At 44.9% G+C, this 22,787-nt stretch overlaps 1 protein-coding gene across 5 annotated transcripts in view; it reads left to right on the top strand.

Annotated features, from left to right (window-relative positions):
- Positions 1 to 22,787, top strand: part of LOC122542727 (leucine-rich repeat and fibronectin type III domain-containing protein 1-like protein) — a 274,125-nt gene that overhangs the window by 216,501 nt on the left and 34,837 nt on the right. For all 5 annotated transcript variants that reach the window (XM_087983854.1, XM_087983856.1, XM_087983855.1 and 2 more), the window contains one exon: positions 2,952 to 4,359. In XM_087983854.1, coding sequence (XP_087839980.1) covers positions 2,972 to 4,359 — 1,388 coding nt within the window. In that variant the 5' untranslated portion in view covers positions 2,952 to 2,971. The remainder of the gene's footprint in view (positions 1 to 2,951; positions 4,360 to 22,787) is intronic.

Here is a 22,787-nt window from a genome sequence, read left to right as displayed (position 1 = left end):
TCTCCTCACCTAACGGAAACAATTTCCTAGCGTCCACCCTTTCCAAGCCATGTATTATCCTGTAAGTTTCTCTTAGATCTCCCCTCAATCTTCTAAACTCCAATGAATACAATCCCAGGATCCTCAGCCGTTCCTTGTATGTTAGACCTACCATTCCAGGGATCATCTGTGTGAATCTCCGCTGGACACGCTCCAGTGCCAGTATGTCCTTCCTGAGGTGTGGGGACCAAAACTGGACACAGTACTCCAAATGGGGCCTAACCAGAGCTTTATAAAGTCTCAGTAGCGCATCAGTGCTTTTATATTCCAACCCTCTTGAGATAATTGACAACATTGCATTCGCTTTATAATCACGGACTCAACCTGCATGTTTACCTTTAGAGAATCCTCAACTAGCACTCCCAGATCCCTCTGTACTTTGGCTTTACAAATTTTCTCACCGTTTAGAAAATAATCCATGCTTCTATTCTTTTTCCCAAAGTGCAAGACCTCGCATTTGCTCACATTGAATTCCATCAACCATTTCCTGGACCACTCCTCCAAACTGTCTAGATCCTTCTGCAGCATCCCCACTTCCTCAGTACTACCTGCCTGTCCACCTAACTTTGTATCATTGGCAATGCCCCCAGTCCCTTCATCCAGATCATTAATATATAATGTGAATAGCTGCGGCCCCAACACTGAACCCTGCGGGACAGCGCTTGTCACCGGCTGCCATTCCGAAAAAGAAACTTTTATCCCAACTCTCTGCCTCCTGTCAGACAGCCAATCCTCTATCCAAACCAGTAGCTCACCTCAAACACCATGGGCCCTCACCTTGCTCAGCAGCCTCCCACGTGGCACCTTACCAAAGGCCTTTTGAAAGTCTAGGTAGACCACATCCACTGGGTTTCCCCGGTCTAACCTACTTGTTATCTCTTCAAAGAACTCCAACAGGTTTGTCAGGCACGATCTCCCCTTACTAAATCCATGTTGACTTATTCTAGAAACCTCATCCTTAATGATGGATTCTAGAATTTTACCAACAACCGAGGTTAGGCTAATTGGCCTATAATTTTCCATCTTTTGCCTTGATCCTTTCTTGAACAAGGGGGTTCAAAGATACTCAAGAGGCCAGAAGCACATGAACATGTATCTGTCCAAGGTGATAGTTTGGAAGAGGATATATGAATGGTTGGGGGTGGAGTAGGGGCTAGGGGTTCATGGGTGATCATTTTAAAACTGAGTCATTGTGGCCTGGAAGCCAATGCAGGTGAGCGAGCACAGACAGAGATAGGGAACACAAGTTGGTTGGAATTGCACACAGCAGCAGAAGTTTTTGTTGACCTTAAATTGATGGAGGGCTGCATGGAGAAGGCAAGCCATTGGAGGAGTTGTGTATCAAGGTGACAAAAGTCATGGGTGAGGCTTTCATTCAGTAACAAATGGAGCTGAGGCACGGCAGATGGCATGATGGTACGGTCTTAGTGATAGGGTGACGTCATCTGAAGGTCATCTTGTGATGAGATGGAGCAGCAAGGTCGCAAGATAAGTCATGTTTAGTCTCGGGCTGTTGGCATCACCGAAGAGCAATGGTGATTGCATGAGCAGAGGCTGGGGCAAGGACTGAAGACAATGAGGTTGATCTTCTGAACATTTAGGAGCATTCTGCTCATCCAGTACCTGATGATTATGAGCAGCAAGACAGATCAGAGATGCGGGAAATGGCGCGAGAGATTACGGTGAAGTTGTCTGCATGTGGTGAGGGTGTTTGCTTGGGCCCAGTTATGGGGAGAGTTAATCCTGGTATCCTGCGCAGGAAGCACCGATGAAGATAGGACATGAGGGTCAACTGGGTGGAGGTTGGGAGGGTGGAAATGTAGAGACCAAAGGATGGAAAGCAATGGATGGGGAGGAGCCGTCATTGCTCCCCATCGATAAGTACAGGTGGCAGTTCCGTAGTTAATTCTGGAGGTGAATTGGTGAATATAGAAAAGTTTGATAAGATTCCCAAATCTACTGTCGCACAAGTATGAGATGATAATTAGAAACCATAATTTGTTCAAGTCTGCTGTTTAAAACTAGGCACTTAAAGCTGAAGGTGAGAAAGTGAAGCAGCATTAATGAGCTGAAAGGTCTGTTTGCACTCTTACACCACATGTCTGTTCGCTAAGGTTAACACTTCCCTTTGACAGGAATAGGAAGGTGTGATAAAAGCAGTATCGTACAAGGCCGCAGTTAGTTAACGGTGATTCGCCCGATTTTTGCAACATGTAAAATAATCTTGCTTTTGGGGTTATTCCTATTTTACCACCCCCATCTCTCTAAGAGTGTGTGACCTTCTCAAATGATAACCCAGATAAGACATTCTGATGTCCAGCTCATCCAACACTGTTGACTTAAGGAAGGATGGGAAAGCCATTGGTCTTGCCTCAGGCTTGATACTATGGAGTGGCTTCCACATTGAATAGTGTGGGTGTTCCTGCATAGGACTGGATGGGACTTGGTTTAAATTCCCTCTCTGTTATAAAGCCTGCTACCTCTGAGTGTGGTTTGTCACTTGAGTACACACTGCATGAGCAGCCAGCATTGACGAAAATGTAGCTAATCCTGAGCCAACATCTCAGCAGAGATAAAGAAGAAGGAAATCAAAATAGTCAAACTTTTGAACAGTGGTTAGTATTTTGTTTTTCTTGTTCCTACATTTTGTAGAAATGTCAAAAAAAAGGTGCAGACTGGGTGAAACGTTTTTAGGGAGGGTTGGTTAGTATGGAGGAAAAATATGCCCACGATCAGTGAGATGTACCCTCAAAGAAAGCAATTATGACTCAGATTGTTCAGTACAATGAGACACCAAGCTGAGCAATCAAGTATCTGACGTTGTTTTGGGAAATCTTCCTATTCTCTGTAATAACAAGTCAGTTCCTTCAAAGGTTTGTAATCCTGCTTTTGTTGTTTTATTCCTTTTCCAGAATTGCCGATCTGATTGATCATGGAGAGGCTCCTCTTCTCACTGCTCCTGCTCAGTTTGACTGTCAAGGCTCAGCTTTGTCCAAAGCGTTGCATCTGCCAGAACCTCTCCCCTTCCCTCTCCATCCTCTGTGCCAAAACTGGGCTTCTCTTTGTGCCTCCATTTATCGACAGGAGGACGGTGGAGCTGCGCCTAACCGATAACTTCATCACCACGGTGAAGAGGAAAGACTTTGCCAACATGACCAGCCTTGTCCACCTCACGTTGTCGAGGAATACAATCAGCCAGATCATGCCTCTCACCTTTGGTGACCTCCGCGGTCTTCGGGCTCTACACCTGGACAGTAACAGACTGACCAAGCTTGTGAATGACCACCTGAAAGGCCTGGTGAATCTCCGCCACCTAATCCTGAACAACAATCAGCTCAGCTACATCTCGGAAGGATCCTTTAACGACTTCATCACCTGCCTGGAGGATCTGGACATGTCCTACAATAACCTGGAACAGTTTCCTTGGGTGGCCATTGCCAAAATGGTCAATCTGAACACGCTCACCTTGGATCACAATCTGATCGACCACATCGAAGAAGGGACATTCTCTGTTCTTCACAAGCTAGGCCGATTAGACATGACATCCAACAGACTACAAAAACTTCCTCCTGATCCTCTTTTCTTAAGAACTCAGCTACTGGTTAATGCCAAAGGCACTCAGTACTTCTCATTGGTGCTCAGCTTTGGTGGAAACCCATTGCATTGTAATTGTGAGTTACTCTGGCTGAGGCGCCTGACAAGGAAAGATGACCTGGAGACCTGTGCATCACCGCCTCACTTGATGGGGAAATATTTTTGGTCAATCTCAGAGGATGACTTTACTTGTGAACCCCCTCTCATCACACGGCTTTATTCGAGCAAGACGTTTGTTATGGAGGGGCAGAGTGTGACGTTGAAGTGTAAAGCGATCGGGGATCCGGACCCTTCCATTCTCTGGAGCTCGCCAGAGGGGAAGCTGCTTTCCAACACGTCCAGGACGATGATATACGACAATGGAACCTTGGATATCCTGATCACGACTCTGAAAGACAGCGGCATGTTCACCTGCATCGCTTCCAATGCAGCTGGAGAATCAACCACCAACATCACCATCGGGATCATCCCACTGCCCCATCTCGTCAACCTTACAAACCAGGTGCAGGAGCCCGCCCCGGGGTCATCCGACATCACCACATCCACCAAATCCGGCTCACCTTCCAATGGCACTGACACCAAGAGTCTGCAGGATAAGAAAGTTGTGGCTACGGAACTGAGCACAACATCAGCCCTCATCCGATGGCCCTCCCAACGGCCAATCCCTGGGATCCGGATGTACCAAATCCAGTACAACAGCTCCACTGACGATACTTTGGTCTACAGGTGAATCGTAGTCTTAAAGGTTTTGTCAGAACTTAAATTCGTTCACTTTCTGAGAAATAGTCAGCAGGTCTGCACAAACACGCACCAAATTGGAAAATACTTTTAAAAAATGTCATTAAATTATACAGTGCAGAAGAAGCCCTTTGGCTGAACTAAATCTGTACTAGTCCCACCTTCTCTCACTAGGCCCATAACCTTGAATGTTACGAACTTCAAAGACTCATCCAAGTACTTTCTAAGGTTTCCTTCCTCAATTACCCCCACCCTCAGGCAGGGCATTGCAGACCAGCACCAGTCTCTGGGTGAGAAAAGTTTTCCTCTCAACTTCCTAGCTCTCACCTCAGAATGATGCCCCCTTGTTATTAATCCTTCAATGAAGGGGAGCAGCTCCTTTCTAAGCATCTCATAGAATTGTAAAATAAATCGTAATTTAAGTACAACCCATGGGAAGGAAGTATTTTTCTTTTTCCAGCTGTAAAGCTCTCTTCTCTCGGTCAGTAGACTCACTCCCAAGGCTTGAGCAAAGAACCTAAGCTGACTCTATGCTAGCACGAGGGGAACAGAGTGCTAACTTGTTTTGGTCAGTGTTGGTTCAGGGAGGTATTTTGAATCAGAGCTCCCAATGTCCCAGTCAGAGTTGCATTATCGGATCGGGGATAGTCTGCCTTTCAAGTCACTTTGCTCCTGTACTTGAGGTTTGTCTATATTCTGCAGAAGGTCATTGATATTTCAAAATCCAGTTTGGCAATTGTCACCGGGGATGATTAACAGCAAATGACAGCGATTCTATTTCATATTGCTATGTCAATTTCAGGTCAAATCCCACACAATTTCCAAACAGTATAGTCACCTCTTTAATAAATGCCAATCAGTCTCTGGTTCCCAGTTTCTGTTACATTGAACTTTGCCCCCTCAATTAGACCACCATCTAAATCCACAAATGGGTGAGTAATTTGAATTAAAGAACGTTTTGCAAAAATTGAGCTGAGAACTTGGAAATGCTAAAATGTGTGAAAGCAAAAAGAAATCTATTACCATAATGTCATCTCTGAGTCAGAAAATTGGAAGGCTCAAGTTCCACTTCAGATTGGTGAGGACAGAATCTAAATTGTCCCTTCCCAGAGCAGGACTCAGGGTACACTGGCCTGCCTGACAACTTGGGACTGAGGGAGAACTTTAACCTGAGATTCATTCAAATTAAAATGTTGACTTTCAAAGAAAATGTTTAACCAAGGCCCACTCTCTGTTCAAACTGATGTAAAAAGTCCAAAGTCTCAATTCTAAGCACAGATGAATTCTTGCCATTGACCTGGCGAATTATAAAGTTGAATTAAAGCTTCTAACCAGGTCTCCTTGTCATCTAACATACTTCTGATATTGGAATCTTGTTGTAAGTATGTTGGCTGCTGCAAAGTTAGCTAACTGGAAAATTCTGAAGATGTGAACAGTTTTCTTTACTCTTGAGCAGAGAAGACTGAGAGGTGAACTGACCAAGGTTGTGAAAGACAGGTACGGGTTTGTTAGAGTAGTATATAGAAAGTGTTTCCACCTGTGAAGATAACAGAATTAGGTGACATCAATAAATCCAAAGGTAGTTCAGGAGAATCCTCCTTCCCCAGAGAGCAGGGAGAATGTGGAATGCAATCCCACAGGGAATGCTTGAGCTGAATGCATGCAGAGAGAGGCTAGATAAAGGTAAGGTGACCATAATCCCACAAGACCATCGGGCTGCTCTCTCGTTAGACAGAAGTGACTGGTAGTGGTTCAACCTGAGGGTCCTCATGCCTCAGGCAAGGAGAGTCCTTCACAGTAATTTCAGCCGATGTGGGAATTGAGCCCATGCCGTTGGTATTACTCTGTATCAGAGACCAGCTGGGGAACTGAGCCTTCGAGGCTGGATCCAGACAAAACAGAAGAAAAAAGGATATGGTGATAGGATGAAGTGATGTAGGCAGGGAGGAGGTTTATCTGCAGCATTAAAACAAGCAGGGAACAGATGGGCTGAATTGCCTATGTCTGGGTTGTAAGGTGTATGGCTATATTGCCTTTTTCGAAGTCAACAGCATCAAAGTGACTGAAATTGCACACGAATATTTCACCTGATTGAGTGAAATTCCCATGCTTGCTGTACCCGTGTGCTTGTCATACACCTTTGGTAAGACAGAGAGACACAGGAATGGGATGAACTTATTCTGCAGACTCATCTGAAAACAAAAAAGGCTGGAGATCACAGTGGGTCAGTTGTCATCTGTGGAGAGAGAGCAAGCTAACGTTTCGAGACTCGATGACTCTTCAAAAGAGCCCACTTGGGTTCCATGAGCTGATGTGGGGAAACATTCGGGAATGACAGGCACATATTTACCCTCAGGACGAGGACAGGGTCAGGCTTGGGTAAGATGGCTGACGAGTGGTCTGCCAGTGCTCACTGCTCAGGCTAACCCATGGAGAATGGCAGCGACACTACTGAAAAGTAGCAGGCACTGTTTAATTCTCGAAAGCTGATATTATGGACCAGACCGGACCAGACCAGAGAGCAGACCAGTCCATCTCTAAAGTATTGTAAGGAGATAGCCGAGACCATCACTTCTTTAAAGGCAACTGTAAGGTCCCAGGTGCGATTCCATTTGTCCACCACTAGGCTTTAATCAAAACACATTTTGTTCCTAACACAAAGTACAGAAAAAAAAAGGATAGGTCTAACTTTAACTCGACTGAAATACTAAACAAGATAATATATGATTTAAGCACGAATCATCAATTATTCCAATAAGCAGCATCCCATAAACACATTTGTTTTTGGCAAAACTGCAATTCAGCCAAACAGCTACAATTCTCACATTCCAAAAGAGAAAATGCTGGAAAATCTCAGCAGGTCAGGCAGCATCTGTAAGGAGAGAAAACAGCTGACGTTTCGAGTCTAACTGACTCTTTGTCAAAGCGTCCAGCATCTGCACTAATTTGCTTTTATTACGATTCTCACATGCTGTCTCTCTCTAGTCCAGAAGAAAGAAACAAGCTGCTCCTTTGGATTCCTTTAAGAGGAAGCCTCTTGTCTCTGACTTCGCTCTCACAGATTGGAACTCTGCAGCAAGCAGAAATCTTCAACTAACTGAACAGCAACTGAAAGTAAAACTTAAAGTCCCTTGGTTCTGTGAGCCTGACCCTGCCCACTCACACTTCTTTTGTCTAATTTAATAAAAAGAATACCCACGGAGAACTGTAAGCAGTTTACCCTTTGCTTCTGAAGCAGATATTCCAATACTTCATTGGGGAGAGGATTTGAATATAGGAGTGAGGATGTCTTGCTGCAGTTATACGGGGCCTAAGTGAGGCCACATGTTGTGCAGTTTTGGCCTCATAGTCTGAGGAAGCACATTCTTGCTATTGAGGGAATCCAGTGAGGGTTCACCAGACTGACTCCTGGGAAGACAGGACTGACAGATGAGGTATATTAGATCAACTAGATTTGTACTCACTGGCATCTAGAAGAATGAGGGGGATCTCATAGAAACAAATCCTGCTGGGAGTGGACAGGCTAGATGTGGGAAGAATGTTCCCGATGTTGGTGAAGTCCAGAACTAGGGGTCACAGTCTAAGGATAAGGGGGAAGCCGTTCAGGACTGAGATGAGGAAGAATTTCTTCACTTAGTGAGTGGTGAACCTGTGGGCTTTTCTCCTACAGGAAGCTGTTGGGGGCAGTTCACCAGATAGATTCAAGAGAGAGCTGGATATGGGGCCCCTGGGGCTAAAGGGATCTAGCGTTATGGGGAGAGGGTGGGAATGGGATTCTGAGATTGCATGATCAGCTGGAATCCTATTGAATGGTGGGGCAGGCTCAAAGGGCAGAATGGCCTAATCCTGCACCTATTTTCTATGTTTCCATGTAGCACTTCTCTGTAAGAGAAACAGTGCAGAACACACATCTCTCTTAAAGGCACGGTACTGACTCAGTAAGAAAACTCGAGGAGGTGCGGTGGATTTTTCATAGAGTCAGAGTCATAGAGATGTACAGCATAGAAACAGACCATTCGGTCCACCTCATCCATGCCGACCAGATATCCCAACCTAAATTACTCCCACTTGCCAGCGCTTGGCCCATATCCCTCTAAACCCTTCCTATTCATATACCCATCCAGACGTCTTTTAAATGTTGCAATTGTACCAGCCTCCACTACTTCCTCTGGCAGCTCATTCCACACACGTACCACCCTCTACATGAACAAGTTGCCCCTTAGGTCCCTTTTATATCTTTCCCCTCTCACCCTAAACCTATGTCCTCTAGTTCTGGATTCCCCCACCCCGGGGGAAAAAAAATCCTTATCTATTTACCCTATCCATGCTCCTCATGATCTTATAAGCCTCTATGGTCACCCCTCAGCCTCCGATGCTCTAGGGAAAACAGCCCCAGGTTAATCAGTCTCTCCCTATAGCTCAAATCCTCCAACCCTGTCAACATCCTTGTAAATCTTTTCTGAACCCTTTCAGGTTTCACAACACATTTCCAATAGGAAGGAGACCAGAATTGCATCAATATTCCAAAAGTGACCTAAGCAATGTCCTGTACAGCTGCAACATGACCTCCCAACTCCTATACTCAATACTCTGACCAATAAAGGCAAACATGCCAAACGCCTTCTTCACTATCCTATCTACCTGTGACTCTACTTTCAAGGAGCTATGAACCTGCACTCCAAGGTCTCTTTGTTAAGCAACACTGCCCAGGACCTTACCATTATGTTTATAAGTCCTGATCTGATTTGCTATTCCAAAATGCAGCATCTCGCATTTATCGAAATTAAACTCCATCGGCTGCTCCTCAGTCCATTGGCCCATCTGATCAAGATCTCATTGTACTCTGAGGTAACCTTCTTTGCTGTCCACTGCACCTCCAATTTTGGTGTCATCTTCAATTTACTACCGATACATCTTAAACTCAGATCCAAATCATTTATATAAATGATGAAAAGCAGTGGACCCAAACCGATCCTTGTGGCACTCCACTGGTCATAGGTCTCCAGTCTGAAAAGCAACCCTCAACCACCACCCTCTGTCTTCTACCTTTGAGCCAGTTATGTATCCAAATGGCTAGTTCTCCCTGTATTCCATGAAATCTATTCTTGCTAACCAATCTCCCATGGGGAACCTTGTCAAATGCCTTACTTAAGTCCACATAGATCACTTCCACTGCTCTGCCCTCATCAATCCTCTTTGTTACTTCTTCAAAAACTCAATCAAATTCATGAGACTTGATTTCTTACACGCAAAGCCATGTTGACTATCCCTAATCAGTCCTTGCTTTTCCAAATAGATGTACATCCTGTCCCTCAGGATTCCCTCCAACAACTTGACCCCCGAGGTCAGACTCATTGGTCTATAGTTCCCTGGCTTGTCCTTACCACCCTTCTTAAATAGTGGTACCACGTTAGCCAACTTCCAGTCTTCCGGTACCTCACCTGTGTCTATCGATGATATAAATATCTCAGCAAGAGGCCCAGCAATCACTTCCCTAGCCTCCCATAGAGTTCTAGGGCACACCTGATCAGGTCCTGGGGATTTATCCACTTTTATGCATTTCATGATATCCAGCACTTCCTCCTCTGTAATATGGACATTTTTCAAGATGTCACCATTTATTTCCCGACATTCTATATCTTCCATGTCCTTCTCCACAGTAAATACTGATGCAAAATACTCGTTTAGTACCTCCTCCACCTACTGTGGCTCCACACAAAGGCCACCTTGCTGACCTTTGAGGGGCCTTATTCTCTCCCTAGTTACCCTTTTGTCCTTAATATATTTATAAAAATCCTTTTGATTCCCCTTAACCCTATTTGCCAAAGTTATCTCATGTCCCCTTTTTGCCCTCCTGATTTCCCTCTTAAGTATACTCCTACTGCCTTTATAATCTAAGGATTCACCCATTCTATCCTGTCTATACCTGACATATACTTCCTTCTTCTTCTTAACCAAACCCTCAATTTCTTTAGTCATCCAGCATTCCCTATACCTACCAGCGTTTCCTTTCGCCCTGACAGGAATATACTATTTCTGGACTCTTGTTGTCTCATTTTTGAAGGCTTCCCATTTTTCAGGATACAAGGCAATGAAAAGCCTGATCTGTTCCAGACTGCTGTCCTCTCAAACCCTCTCAATGAGACACCCTCCACATGTGGGGCTAATCGTCATTCATGTTCTGCTCACAGGATAGTGGGCATGCTGGGGTGTGGGGCAGGAATGGCTTAACGATATGGGTAGACAGTCAATTCCACATTGTACTCTCAACCAGGATGAAGCAATGCTCGGCCCAGCTTTGACTGCTATCATGTTGTTTTCGGGGACTTGATGCTCTGCAGGTTTAGACCAGTTTTCCCAAGGTTCCCTTTCAAGAACTTAATGTCTGCAAAATCAACTGGCCCTTTCATCAGTTTTACTGGTTCATTTGTTCCCTGTTTCTCTGACAGCCTCCAGGAATGAGACTCTGAATTCCTTCCAAAAATCCATAACGTTTCTAATTCCTGCTGCTGATGTGCCTCATTAGAAGCTGTCTTCCGACTAATTGCAGGTTCAGAGGAAGACTAAGTTTACTGAACCTAGAAGCAAGCCCATTTACACTGCAGTCACAACCATTATATCCCTCACTGCAAAATGTGCTATGGCATGATAATCAAACAATGTCATATTACGGGACTGTAAACTGGATTTACGTAACATACTAAGGAATCACAGGCTGGAATGATGCACATCGGAAGTGTGCTCCAAACTTAGGAGTATTATGGTAAAGCATTTGTTGAATTAGCAATAGTGTGTGTTGAAGTATGTGATAGATTAAATTGGGATTAAAAACACAAGATGCAAGAAGTTTGTGGGGTTTGTTAATATGAATTTGAGAAATGTGGGTTTACCAGTCCTAGTGCGTGTAGAATTTTAGGTGTGGAATTAGAGATTACTAATTAAATCATTGCATAAAATGAGGACTGTATATAGTTCTGTGCACTCCACTTTCAGATGGATATTCTCAATGAGTAAGTGGATCGAGGGTAATAAGGAGAAGGCAGGAGAATGGGGTTGAGAAACATATTCTCTGTAGTGGAACAGACTCAATTGGCCAAATGGCCTAATTCTGCTCCTATATCCCATAGCCTTGTGGTCTTATAATTTGGCCACATGCAAGAATTGCAGGGCAGGAGTAATCTGAATGTCAACAGGGCTCCAAATATCAGATGATGGAGAAAAGTTCTGTAAACTAGTCTTGACATATTAAGCCAGCTTTGTGTCCCCTGGAATATAAAAGGTTAAAGGGGGATCTGATTGAGGGCTTGAGATTCAAGAATGAATTGAGAGGGGAGGAAGAGAAGAATGTGAATAGGAAAATAACTCTTTACTCACAAGTGACTAACTGAAATTAATTTGGGTTTGTCTTCATCTGTCTTTGGTAAAGAGCTATTGATTTCCAGAGAATATGTTGGTCATAGGAAAAGAATTTCTATTAGTTCAGGAACAATTAATGCTTCAGAACACAGGCACAGGGAGACAATATGCAATCTCTCAAATTCATTCTTCAGTCAATGAGATTACTCTTGATGAGATTACATCCTCACTGAAAGATGTTTAAAGGGTCTTTTGAAAGTTTTTAAAGCTGAGGTCATTATTAATTGTTGTTCCCATTGTCCTGGGATGGCAGGTCTGATGTATAATGTGGAGATGCTGGTGTTGCACTGGGGTGTACAAAGTTAAAAATCACACAACATCAGATTATCATCTAACAGATTTATTTGGAAGCACTAGCTTTCGGAGCGCGGCTCCTTCATCAGATGGTTGTGGAATACAATCATAAGACACAGAATTTATAGCAAAAGATTACAGTGTCATGCAATTGTAATGATATACAGCATTGAACAAATCTAGATTGTTGTTAAGTCTTTCAACGTTTAGAATGGGTTACAGGTTTCGGTTCATTAATATGCAAATCCCAGAACTACTTTTAAGTCACATTCTCGAGATGATTTAAGGTTTTATAAAAAAAGGTGACATCTCAGCTCAGACAATGCATTAGAGTCTGTCTGTATCTCATCTTGAGTCAGACTGGTTCTAATTCCAAAGTGGAATTTACAAAATAATACATGGATTGACTGTCTGCAGTTGTCCATTTTTTGAGCAAAATAGAATGTATCTGCAAATATAGATCTGCAAGTACAAATTCACCCCATAGACTTATATGTGTGTGCATGTGCATGAGAGAGAGGGTGAGGGTGAGTGTGTGCATGTGAGTGTGTGCGTGAGAGAATTTACATCTGTGTGTGTGTAAGCTTGGTATAGTGTGTGAGTGAGTGTGATGGGGTATAAGCCTGTGAGAGGGTGTGTGCATGGCTATGAGTGTGGGGGTGTATGTGTGTGTGCACGAGAGAGAGTGTGTATATAAGAGAGGGTTTTGTGTGTGTGTGTGTGTGTGTGTGTGTGTGTGTGTGTGTGTGTGTGTGTGTGTGTGTGTGTGTGTGTGTGTGTGTGTGTGTGTGTGTGTGTGTGTGTGTGTGTGTGTGTGTGTATGTAAGAGTGTGTGCGCATGTGAAAGAGTGTATAGTGCAGTGGGGGTCACCTGTAGTGTGACATGAACCCAAGGTCCCGGTTGAGGTCATCCCCATGGGTACTGAACTTGGCTATCAGCCTCTGCTCGGCCACTTTGCGTTGTTGTCTGTCCCAAAGTCTTTGTTGGAGGGTGGTCACCCAAAGATCTGAGGCCAAATGTCCCTGAATGCTGAAGTGTTCCCCAATTGGGAGGGAACACTGCTGTCTGGTGGTATCCATTCATCCGTTGTTGTAGGGTCTGCTGGGTCTTGCCAATGTACCATGCCTCAGGACATCAGGTCTGATGTAGGAAGAGAGTCTAGATCAGTTGGAACTATATTCACTGGAGTTTAGAGGAACAAGAAAGGGATGTCATAGAAACTGATAAAATTCTAACAAGACCGGACAGGATAAAGGCATGAAGCATGTTTCCGATGGTGAGGGAGGCTAAGTTCAGGGTCGCAGTCTAAGAATACAAGGTAGGGCTAAGATCAGAAGCAAATTCTTCACTTTCCCAACGGTGGAGAAATCCAGAACAAAGACCTTAACATCAGAGTCACATCAGACAGGAGAGAAGCGTGGGTTTCCTCCGGGTGCTCCAGTTTCCTCCCACAGTCCAAAGATGTGCAGGTTAGGCAAATTGGCAAAGCTAAATTGCCCATAGTGTTAGGTGCATTAGTTAGGGGTAAATACAAGGTAGGGCAATGGGTCTGGGTGGGTTACTCTTCAGCGGGTCGGTGTGGACTTATTGGGCTGAAGGGCCTGTTTCCATACTGTTTGGAATCTAATCTAAAGCTGGGGAACACTCTTCACAAGAGAGGAGATCTAGCCATGAGCAACTCTCCCATACAAACTAGATACTAACTCTATTCGTAATGTTCACTCTGTAATTAGTCAATCCTTTTCTCGCCAGGGGTATAAGGGATAATAAAGCCAAGCCAATAAATTGGAGGTTGAGGATAGGTCAACTATCATCTCATTGAATGAAGAATGTGTTCTGAAGCAATAATTGCTCCTGAAGTAGTTGAAATTCTTTTCCTCTGACCAATATATTTTCTGTAAAACATAGATCGATATACAGCTCCTCTGGCGTATGTTACCATTTATTTAAAGTTTTGAAAGAAATGGACTAAAAAGATTTTTTTATCTGTAGTCTTAACCAGAAGAAAAATCCTAAATTTATCTGCAACTTTATTTCCAAAGCATTTGCAAAGAAGTGTTGTTATAGACTCACCAAATATATGACATGCCATCTGTGCTGAGAAAAAAATATATTTTCTGTTGGAATGTATGTATAATCAGAATAGACAAAGTGAAAGTGGTATTATTGCTCATTAAGTAAAGTAATTGGCAATTACTAAAATGGGAGAATTTGTTTTAAAAAGTGTTTGAAAATCTTAGGCTTCAATCACCTGCACATTATGTGGAAGCTCAGACTTTCTGTTAAACACAACGGAACTAACTCCTTCAGGTTATCAAGACTAACCTTGTGAATGTTGGCAGGAAATTACTGCCCATGTTGTAGAAGCCTCAAAAAAGCAATATGAAGAGTCGAAACATTGATTGTGAATATTGAGATTTCCTGATTGTCCCTGTGAAGGGACCAATTACTCTACTCACAAATAACTGAGTGAAAATGGTTTGGCGTTTATCTTTTTCTGTCTTTGGTAAAGAACTACCTACCTAATTCTCACTAGGTTGCATCCTCACTGCAAGTGGTTTTAAAAGATTTTAAAGCTAATTCACTGTTCACCCTGAGAAGGTAGAACTAATATATGAAGAGACACCGGATTGGTTAGGACTATATTCACTGGAGTTTAGAAGAATGAGGTAGGATCTCGGAGAAGCCTATTAAATTCTAACAGGACTAGACAGGTTAAACATAGGAAGGATGCTCCTGATGACCAGGGAATCCAGAACCAGGAGTCACAGACTGAAGATATGGGAGAGGCCATTTACAACTGAGATAAGGAGAAATGTCTTCACCTAGCGAGTGGGGAGCCTGTGGAATTCTCTGTCACAGAAAGGCCAAACATTGATTGTTTTCAAGAAGAAGTAGGTAGCATGGTGGCTCAGTGGTTATCATTGCTGATTCGTGGGACCTGGGTTCAATTCCTGTCTCAGGCAACAGTCTGTGTGGAGTTTGCACATTCTCCCCGTGTCTGTGTGGGTTTCCTCCGGATGCTCTGGTTTCCTCTCACAATCCAAAGATGTGCAGGTTGGGTGAATTGGTCATGCTAAATTGCCCATAGTGTTCAGGGATGTGTATGTTAGATGCATTAGTTAGGGGTAAATATAGGGTAGGGGAATGGGTCTGGTTGGGTTACTCTCTGGAGATTTGGTGGGGCCAAAGGGCCTGTTTCCACACTGTAGGAAAGTCTATTCTAAGAAATAGATTTAATTATTAGGGCTAAAGAGATCAAAGTGTATGGGGAGAAAGGGAACAGGGGTACTGAGCACAATGATCAGCTATGAATAATGGAGCAGGCTTGAATGGCCTACTCCTGCTCCTGGTTTCTATCTTTCTATTATTGGAGAAAGGTTTGTCCACACTGAAATGTCATTGGAACCACTCAAGGTCAATACCAATGGATTTAAAAATCTGAAGTTGGCTCAGGAACACATAAATCTTAACAGCACTCTAGACTCGACATGTTAGCGTTTCTCCACTGATGCAGCCTGATCCACTGTGATTTCCAGCATTTGTTGTTTTCATTTCAGATTGCAGCATCTGCAGTAATTCACTCCGCGATCTTAATAGTACCTCTCTCTCAAAGCATTTATCATCAAATGCTGGGCTCGAAATTTGGTTGATGCGCAAGTGAGCAATACCGAAAGAGCTAATTTTCAGTCAGAAAGTTCTGCAGTTGATTCATCGTTTGCCTGATGTGATTACATTAAGGATGATCAATGTCAATAGTCAAATTCAGAATCCAATCTGCTTTGGGGAAATCCAAATAATGAAATTGCTGTGATTTATGGATTGTCCTTGTGCTGTGATTGGATCATTCGGGATGGTAGTAAGCTACACTGGGGACATCAATCAAAATAAAAATTAATCTAACAAAAGTGCTGGCTTTTTAAATAAAATTCTAAATCATGAAGAAAACCGACCTGATCAATTAAATGTTTTCACTGTCCTCCTGAACAGAATGAACATTCGATTTTAATCATTGGCCACCCTTTTCTATATTAGTGGGCGGCACGGTGGCACAGTGGTTAGCACTGCTGCCTCACAGCGCCTGAGACCCGCGTTCAATTCCCGCCTCAGGTGACTGTCTGTGTGGAGTTTGCACGTTCTCCCCGTGTCTGCGTGAGTTTCCTCCGGGTGCTCCGGTTTCCTCCCACAGTCCAAAGATGTGCAGGTCAGGTGAATTGGCCATGCTAAATTGCCCGTAGTGTTAGGTAAAGGGGTAAATGTAGGGGCATGGGTGGGCTGCACTTCGGCGGGTTGGTGTGGACTTGTTGGGCCAAAGGGCCTGTTTCCACGCTGTAATGTAATGTAATCTAATTTAACTAAAGTTGTAAGTGATTGATGCTAAAATAAAGGATTTGCAGTCATATAGCACCTTTCACATCCTCTGGGTGTCTCAAAACATTTTGGATTTAGATTTAGTTTATTTTAGATTTCTTACTGCCACATGTACTCAAGTCCAGGAGTACAGTGAACAGTATGTAATGTCACCACACAGGGCGCCATCCTAGGTACAAAGTATCGAGGTATCGAATCATAAGATCAAGGTAAAAAGGAAGAGCAAAGTTAAAAGTTAAACTTTACAGTAATTCTTAGTATTTAGTAGAAAAATAAAGAAATAAAGCTAAAAGTCAAACATTACAGTCTTTTGAAAATGCTTAGTCATGCTGGAATGGAAATTCCTCCAGGGGCTCAATCTCCTCCTCTTTGCCATGCGCTCCCAATACAGTCCATTCCAGACATCCACACACCTTGCCTACCAGTCCCCTGCCAAAGCAACCACCACACCTGACGATCATGACGGCAATTAAGTACTTTTTGAATTGGGGCACTGTTACTGTATAATACATTTAACAGCTAATCTGCTCACAACAACTTCCCACAAACCAAGCAGGTAAGTTCCCAGCTGATTTGGACAGAAATCTTGTTGGCAAAGCTGTCAGTGGGTCATGTTTACACACAGGAGAAAGTGAGGTCTGCAGATGCTGGAGATCAGAGCTGAAAATGTGTTGCTGGAAAAGCGCAGCAGGTCAGGCAGCATCCAGGGAACAGGAGAATCGACGTTTCGGGCAGAAGCCCTTCTTCAGGAATGAGGAAAGTTTGTCCAGCAGGCTAAGATAAAAGGTAGGGAGGAGGGACTTGGGGAAGGGGTGTCGGAAATGTGATAGGTGGAAAGAGGCCAAGGTGAGGGTGATAGGTCAGACTGGGGTGGGGGCGGAGAGGTCAGGAAGAAGATTGCAGGTTAGGAAGGCGGTGCTGAATTTGATGGATTTGACTGAGACAAGGTGGGGGGAGGGGAAATGAGGAAACTGGTGAAATCCGAGTTCATCCCTTGTGGTTGGAGGGTTCCTAGGTGGAAGATGAGGCGCTCTTCCTCCAACCGTCGTTTTGTTGTGGTCTGGCGATGGAGGAGTCCAAAGACCTGCATATCCTTGGTGGAGTGGGAGGGGGAGTTGAAATGTTGAGCCACAGGGTGGTTGGGTTGGTTGGTCCGGGTGTCCCAGAGGTGTTCTCTGAAACGCTCCGCAAGTAGCCAGCCTGTCTCCCCAATATAGAGGAGGCCACATCGGGTGCAGAGGATGCAATAGATGATGTGTGTGGAGGTGCAGGTGAATCTGTGGTGGATATGGAAGTTTCCTTTGGGGCCTTGGAGGGAGGTGAGGGGGGAGGTGTGGGCGCAAGTCTTGCACCTCCTGCGGTTGCAGGGGAAGGTGCCGGGAGTGGAGGTTGGGTTGGTGGGGGGTGTGGATCTGATGAGGGAGTCACAGAGGGAGTGGTCTTTACGGAATGCTGATAGGGGAGGGGAGGGAAATATATCCTTGGTGGTGGGGTCCGTTTGGAGGTGGCGGAAATGACGGCGGATGATGCACTGTACATGGAGATTGGTGGGGTGGTAGGTGAGGACCAGTGGGGTTCTGTCCTGGTGGCAGTTGGAGGGGCGGGGCTCAAGGGCGGAGGAGCGGGAAGTGGAAGAGATGCGGTGGAGGGCATCGTCGACCACGTCGGGAGGGAAATTGCGGTCCTTGAAGAAGGAGGCCATCTGGGTTGTGCGTTTTTGGAACTGGTCCTCCTGGGAGCAGATGCGGCGGAGTCGAAGGAATTGGGAGAATGGGATGGCGTTTTTACAGGGGGCAGGATGGGAGGAGGTGTAGTCCAGGTAGCTGTGGGAGTCGGTCGGTTTGTAGTAGATTTCCGTGTTGATTCGGTTGCCTGAGATAGAAATAGAAAGGTCGAGGAAGGGGAGGGAGGAATCTGAGACTGTCCAGGTGAATTTGAGGTCGGGGTGGAAGGTGTTGGTGAAGTGGATGAACTGTTCAACCTCCTCGTGGGAGCACGAGGCGGCGCCGATACAGTCATCGATGTAGCGGAGGAAAAGGTGGGGGGTGGGGCCAGTGTAGTTGCGGAAGATGGATTGTTCCACATATCCTACGAAGAGGCAGGCATAGCTGGGGCCCATGCGGGTGCCCATGGCTACTCCTTTTGTTTGGAGGAAGTGGGAGGATTGGAAAGAGAAGTTGTTCAGGGTGAGGACCAGTTCAGTCAGTCGAAGGAGGGTGTCGGTGGAAGGGTACTGTTTGGTACGGCGGGAAAGGAAGAAGCGGAGGGCTTTGAGTCCTTCGTGATGGGGGATGGAGGTGTACAGGGACTGGATGTCCATGGTGAAAATAAGGCGTTGGGGACCGGGGAAGCGAAAATCATGGAGCAGGTGGAGGGCATGGGTGGTGTAACCCTCCAACCACAAGGGATGAACTCGGATTTCACCAATTTCCTCATTTCCCCTCCCCCCACCTTGTCTCAGTCAAATCCATCGAATTCAGCACCGCCTTCCTAACCTGCAATCTTCTTCCTGACCTCTCCGCCCCCACCCCAGTCTGACCTATCACCCTCACCTTGACCTCTTTCCACCTATCTCATTTCCGACGCCCCTCCCCCAAGTCTCTCCTCCCTACCTTTTATCTTAGCCTGCTGGACCAACTTCCCTCATTCCTGAAGAAGGGCTTATGCCCGAAACGTCGATTCTCCTGTTCCCTGGATGCTGCCTGACCTGCTGCGCTTTTCCAGCAACACATTTTCAGCTCATGTTTACACACACTCAGGGAGTGCTGCATGGCTGCTTGTGTCTCTCAGTGAATAGAGAGGACCAGTGTCCTCTCTGCAATGGATAGCAGGGATGTCTGGTGGTGGTATCCTTTCTCCTAAGTTCTGACAATGACCCTCAACCAACTGAGAATGCACAACAGAGTCAAGCGTACTTTGTGCTGCAAGTTTGCATACCAAAAGTATTCACTTGTCATTTTTATTATCCATCTTCGTTAGGAGAGGCCTAAGAAATCCAGTTAGTGTTCTGAGGGTCACAGGTTAAAATCTCACCATGACAGATAGTGGAATTTGAATTCAATAAAAGTCTAGATTTAAAGGGCTAATGATGACCATGAAGCCATTGCCAAGTCTTGGAGAGATCAAAACACAGGAACCAGCCAGCATTTCTGCTTCTGGTCACTGTCAGCAAGTGAACCCTTTGTTCGAAGGTGTTTGTGGGTGAGGATAAAGTAGTGACTGGTGAACCTGCCAATACAGACATGGAGACTCAAACACTGATGTTGGCAAGGTTCGAGGAAGCTGTCAATGCTCATTAACCCAAATGACAGGGAAAGCCATTGGCAGTGAATAAATCAAACTAATAAAAAAGTCATTCCAATACAAAGGTAGTAATGACTTCCAATTTCCAATTTTGGTTTTGATGTAAAAATGTGAAGGTACATTTATCAGGTGTGCAGTGAGGCAGAATTATTACTGCTGCCCTGACTCTCCCAAGAACATATCAGATCTGACAACTCAAAGTTACTTCGAGCAATTCCCTAAGTGATGGACTCTCAACAGAAAACTGCCCAGAGTCAATATCTGTATCGAACCCCATGCTGTCCCTGTCCTGTGAGTGTTTGATGGGGACAGCATACAGGGAGTTTTACTCTGTATCTAACCCCGTGCTGTCCCTGACCTGGAAATATTTGATGGGGACTGTGCAGAGCAAACTTAACTCTGTATCTAATCCTACGTTGTACCAGTTTTGACAGTGTTTGATGAGGACAGTGTAGAGAGAGCTTTACTCTATATTTGACCCTGGTCTGGAAGTGTTTGGTGCTGATACTGGGGGCTGTTTTCTGCCCAAAGCAGGATTGGGCTCAGTAGGTGGTGTTTCTGATCATTCATAGAATTACAGAATAGAATCATAGAATTTTACAGCACAAAAGGAGGCCATTCAACCCACTGTGTCTGTCCTAGCTCCTGAACGAGCTACCCAGCTAGTCCCACTCTCCAGCCCTATCTCCATCACCCTGTAATTTTATCCCTTTCAAATACATACCCAGCTCTCTTTTGAAACCTCCTCTGGAGATCCACGTCCACCATTCTCCCAGGCAGCGCATTCCAAATCCCAACAACTCTCTGAGTGAAAAAGGTTTCTCCTCATCTCACTCCGAGCTCTCTTGTGAACAATCCTGAAACTGTGACTCTCCAGTGACTGATGTACAAACTAGTGGAAACAGAATATCCTCCTTTACCCGGTCAAAATTGTCCATAATTTTGAACACCTCAATAAGCTCACCTCCTAACATCATCTGGTCCAAGGAGAATGAGCTCAATCTCTCTAATCTTTCCTTGTATCTAAAATCCCTCATTCCTGGGATCATTGTAGTAAATCTCTTTTGAACTTGGGGTTCCTCCAGGTCCTCTGGTTTCCTCCCACAGTTCAAAAATGTGCAGGTTAGGTGAATTGGCCATGCTAAATTGTCCGTAGTGTTAGGTGAAGGGGTAAATGTAGGGGAATGGGTCTGGGCGGGTTGCTGTTTGGAGGGTTGGTGTGGACTTGTTGGGCTGAAGGGCCTGTTTCCACACTGTAGGTAATCTAATCTAAAAAAAAACTTTCTCCAGGGCTTTAATATCCTTCCTTCAATAAGGTGCCCAGAACTGAACACAGTCATTGACCATGATGCCTTGTCACTGCCCGTGGTGCTGATCTGCTGAGCCTTTCCTGCCTCTGGTTTATCTGCAGGAAGGCAGCTTCTGGAAGGTGTTAATACTCTGCCCCTCCACTGAGTGGTACATAATGAGGTCAATTGAAATGTGCTGATTTTTCTGACACTTAACAGATCTCCTCCACCTGGCCCTCAGCCCCGTCCATGTGAGAGAACAGCAGCAGTCTTCATAAAAGATGTTGTGTAATTGGGGGAAGGTAGAGTGAGTGTGGCTCTATGGGGCTGGGAGGACAGTAACTGGGTTCACAGGAATCCAACGTGGGGACCTCTCCCTCTGCCTTGATGGCCCGGCAACTGGAGATACTAATTTTCTAGAGTGTACATGTCTTCCAAGGGAACCTGCCTCCTGAGCTTTACTCGCACATTCAGTAGGTGCTGCTGACTGCCCAGAGGTCTGGGCATTCGCATTATCCTTCCTGCTTCCCAAATCTGCCTAGCACAGTACTCCAGGAGGGGATTGCTTCATCAGCCGCTCCTTGTATCTCACCACAGTCAGTTCCCAATCTCAGATTCATCCTGATGTCAGCAGGCAGAGTCAGGTGTGACTCACAACTCATTAATACTCTCTCTGTCGCTGTCTCTGTCTCTGTCTCTCTCTCTCTCTCTGTCTCCACAGAGGCTGCCAGACCTAATGAATTTTTCCAGCACTTCCTGTTTCTATTTCTGATTTGCAGTGTTTCACCTTTGCTACAGCCTCAGTCCTTGACATCTGTAATGGGAAATGTTCCATTTCCCAGTGCTACCATTTCTCACCTTCATCAGCACAAACCAGCCATAAATGTCAGGTTCTATCTAACAGAAGATTCAGTAATCTTCCTGGTAAATCTTTTTATGTCAACTCATCAGGACTGAATGATGCCCTTGGCATTTTCTAACCGTTGCTGCCATACAACCCACTTGCATTTGCAGGCTGGTACATCTTAGTGCCGTAACCTGAAGGTGACACTTGACAGAAGAGAAGATACTTGGTCAGGTTAGTAAGAACGTGCTATGGTTACCATGGTCTAGCAACAATCAAACCCATCCCCCTTTTCTCTCAATTAGTCATTGCAGACAGCTCTGAATGAAGAGATAGCATTCGCACAAAGAGAATGGGCAGAATGGCCTTCCTCTGAGGTATACCTCCCACAATTCTTTGTATACCTTTTATTTATTCATTCATGGAATGTGGGTGTCCCCGTCTAGCTCAGCAGTAAATGCCTGTCCCTAATTACCCTGAGGGGAGTTGTGAATCAAATGCATTGTTGTGGGTCTGGAGTCACGTGTAGGCCAGACTGAGTAAGGGTCAGTGTGCACTCAATGGGCTGAGTGGCCAGCTTCGACAATGTATGGATTCTATGATTCTTTCCCTTACAGCTGCTAGTTTTCATCCGCAAACTCCCAATCAATGTATCTGTCACTATGTCTATCAGTTGAATTCCAATTTCACCATCTGCCATGGGTCCCTGGATTTATAGTTCAGTTTTAGGACCACTAGGCCCCCCACCTATGACTAACTCCTTGGCCTGACAGTTCAGGAAGTTACTTGATGTGAAATGACTCTGATTGAAGCCACTGTAATTTGAATATAAGCTGACGTTTTCAGAGTCTGAAATAAAAATTGAAAGAACTGCAGATGCTGTAAATCAGAAACAAAA

The sequence above is a fragment of the Chiloscyllium plagiosum genome, unplaced genomic scaffold (assembly GCF_037043375.1).
Source record: "Chiloscyllium plagiosum isolate Xiang-an unplaced genomic scaffold, Cpla_swu_hap1 HiC_scaffold_47, whole genome shotgun sequence".
NCBI lineage: Eukaryota > Metazoa > Chordata > Chondrichthyes > Orectolobiformes > Hemiscylliidae > Chiloscyllium > Chiloscyllium plagiosum.
The sequence above is the reverse complement of the archived record's forward strand: the minus strand, read 5'-3'. Positions and strand labels throughout refer to the sequence as shown.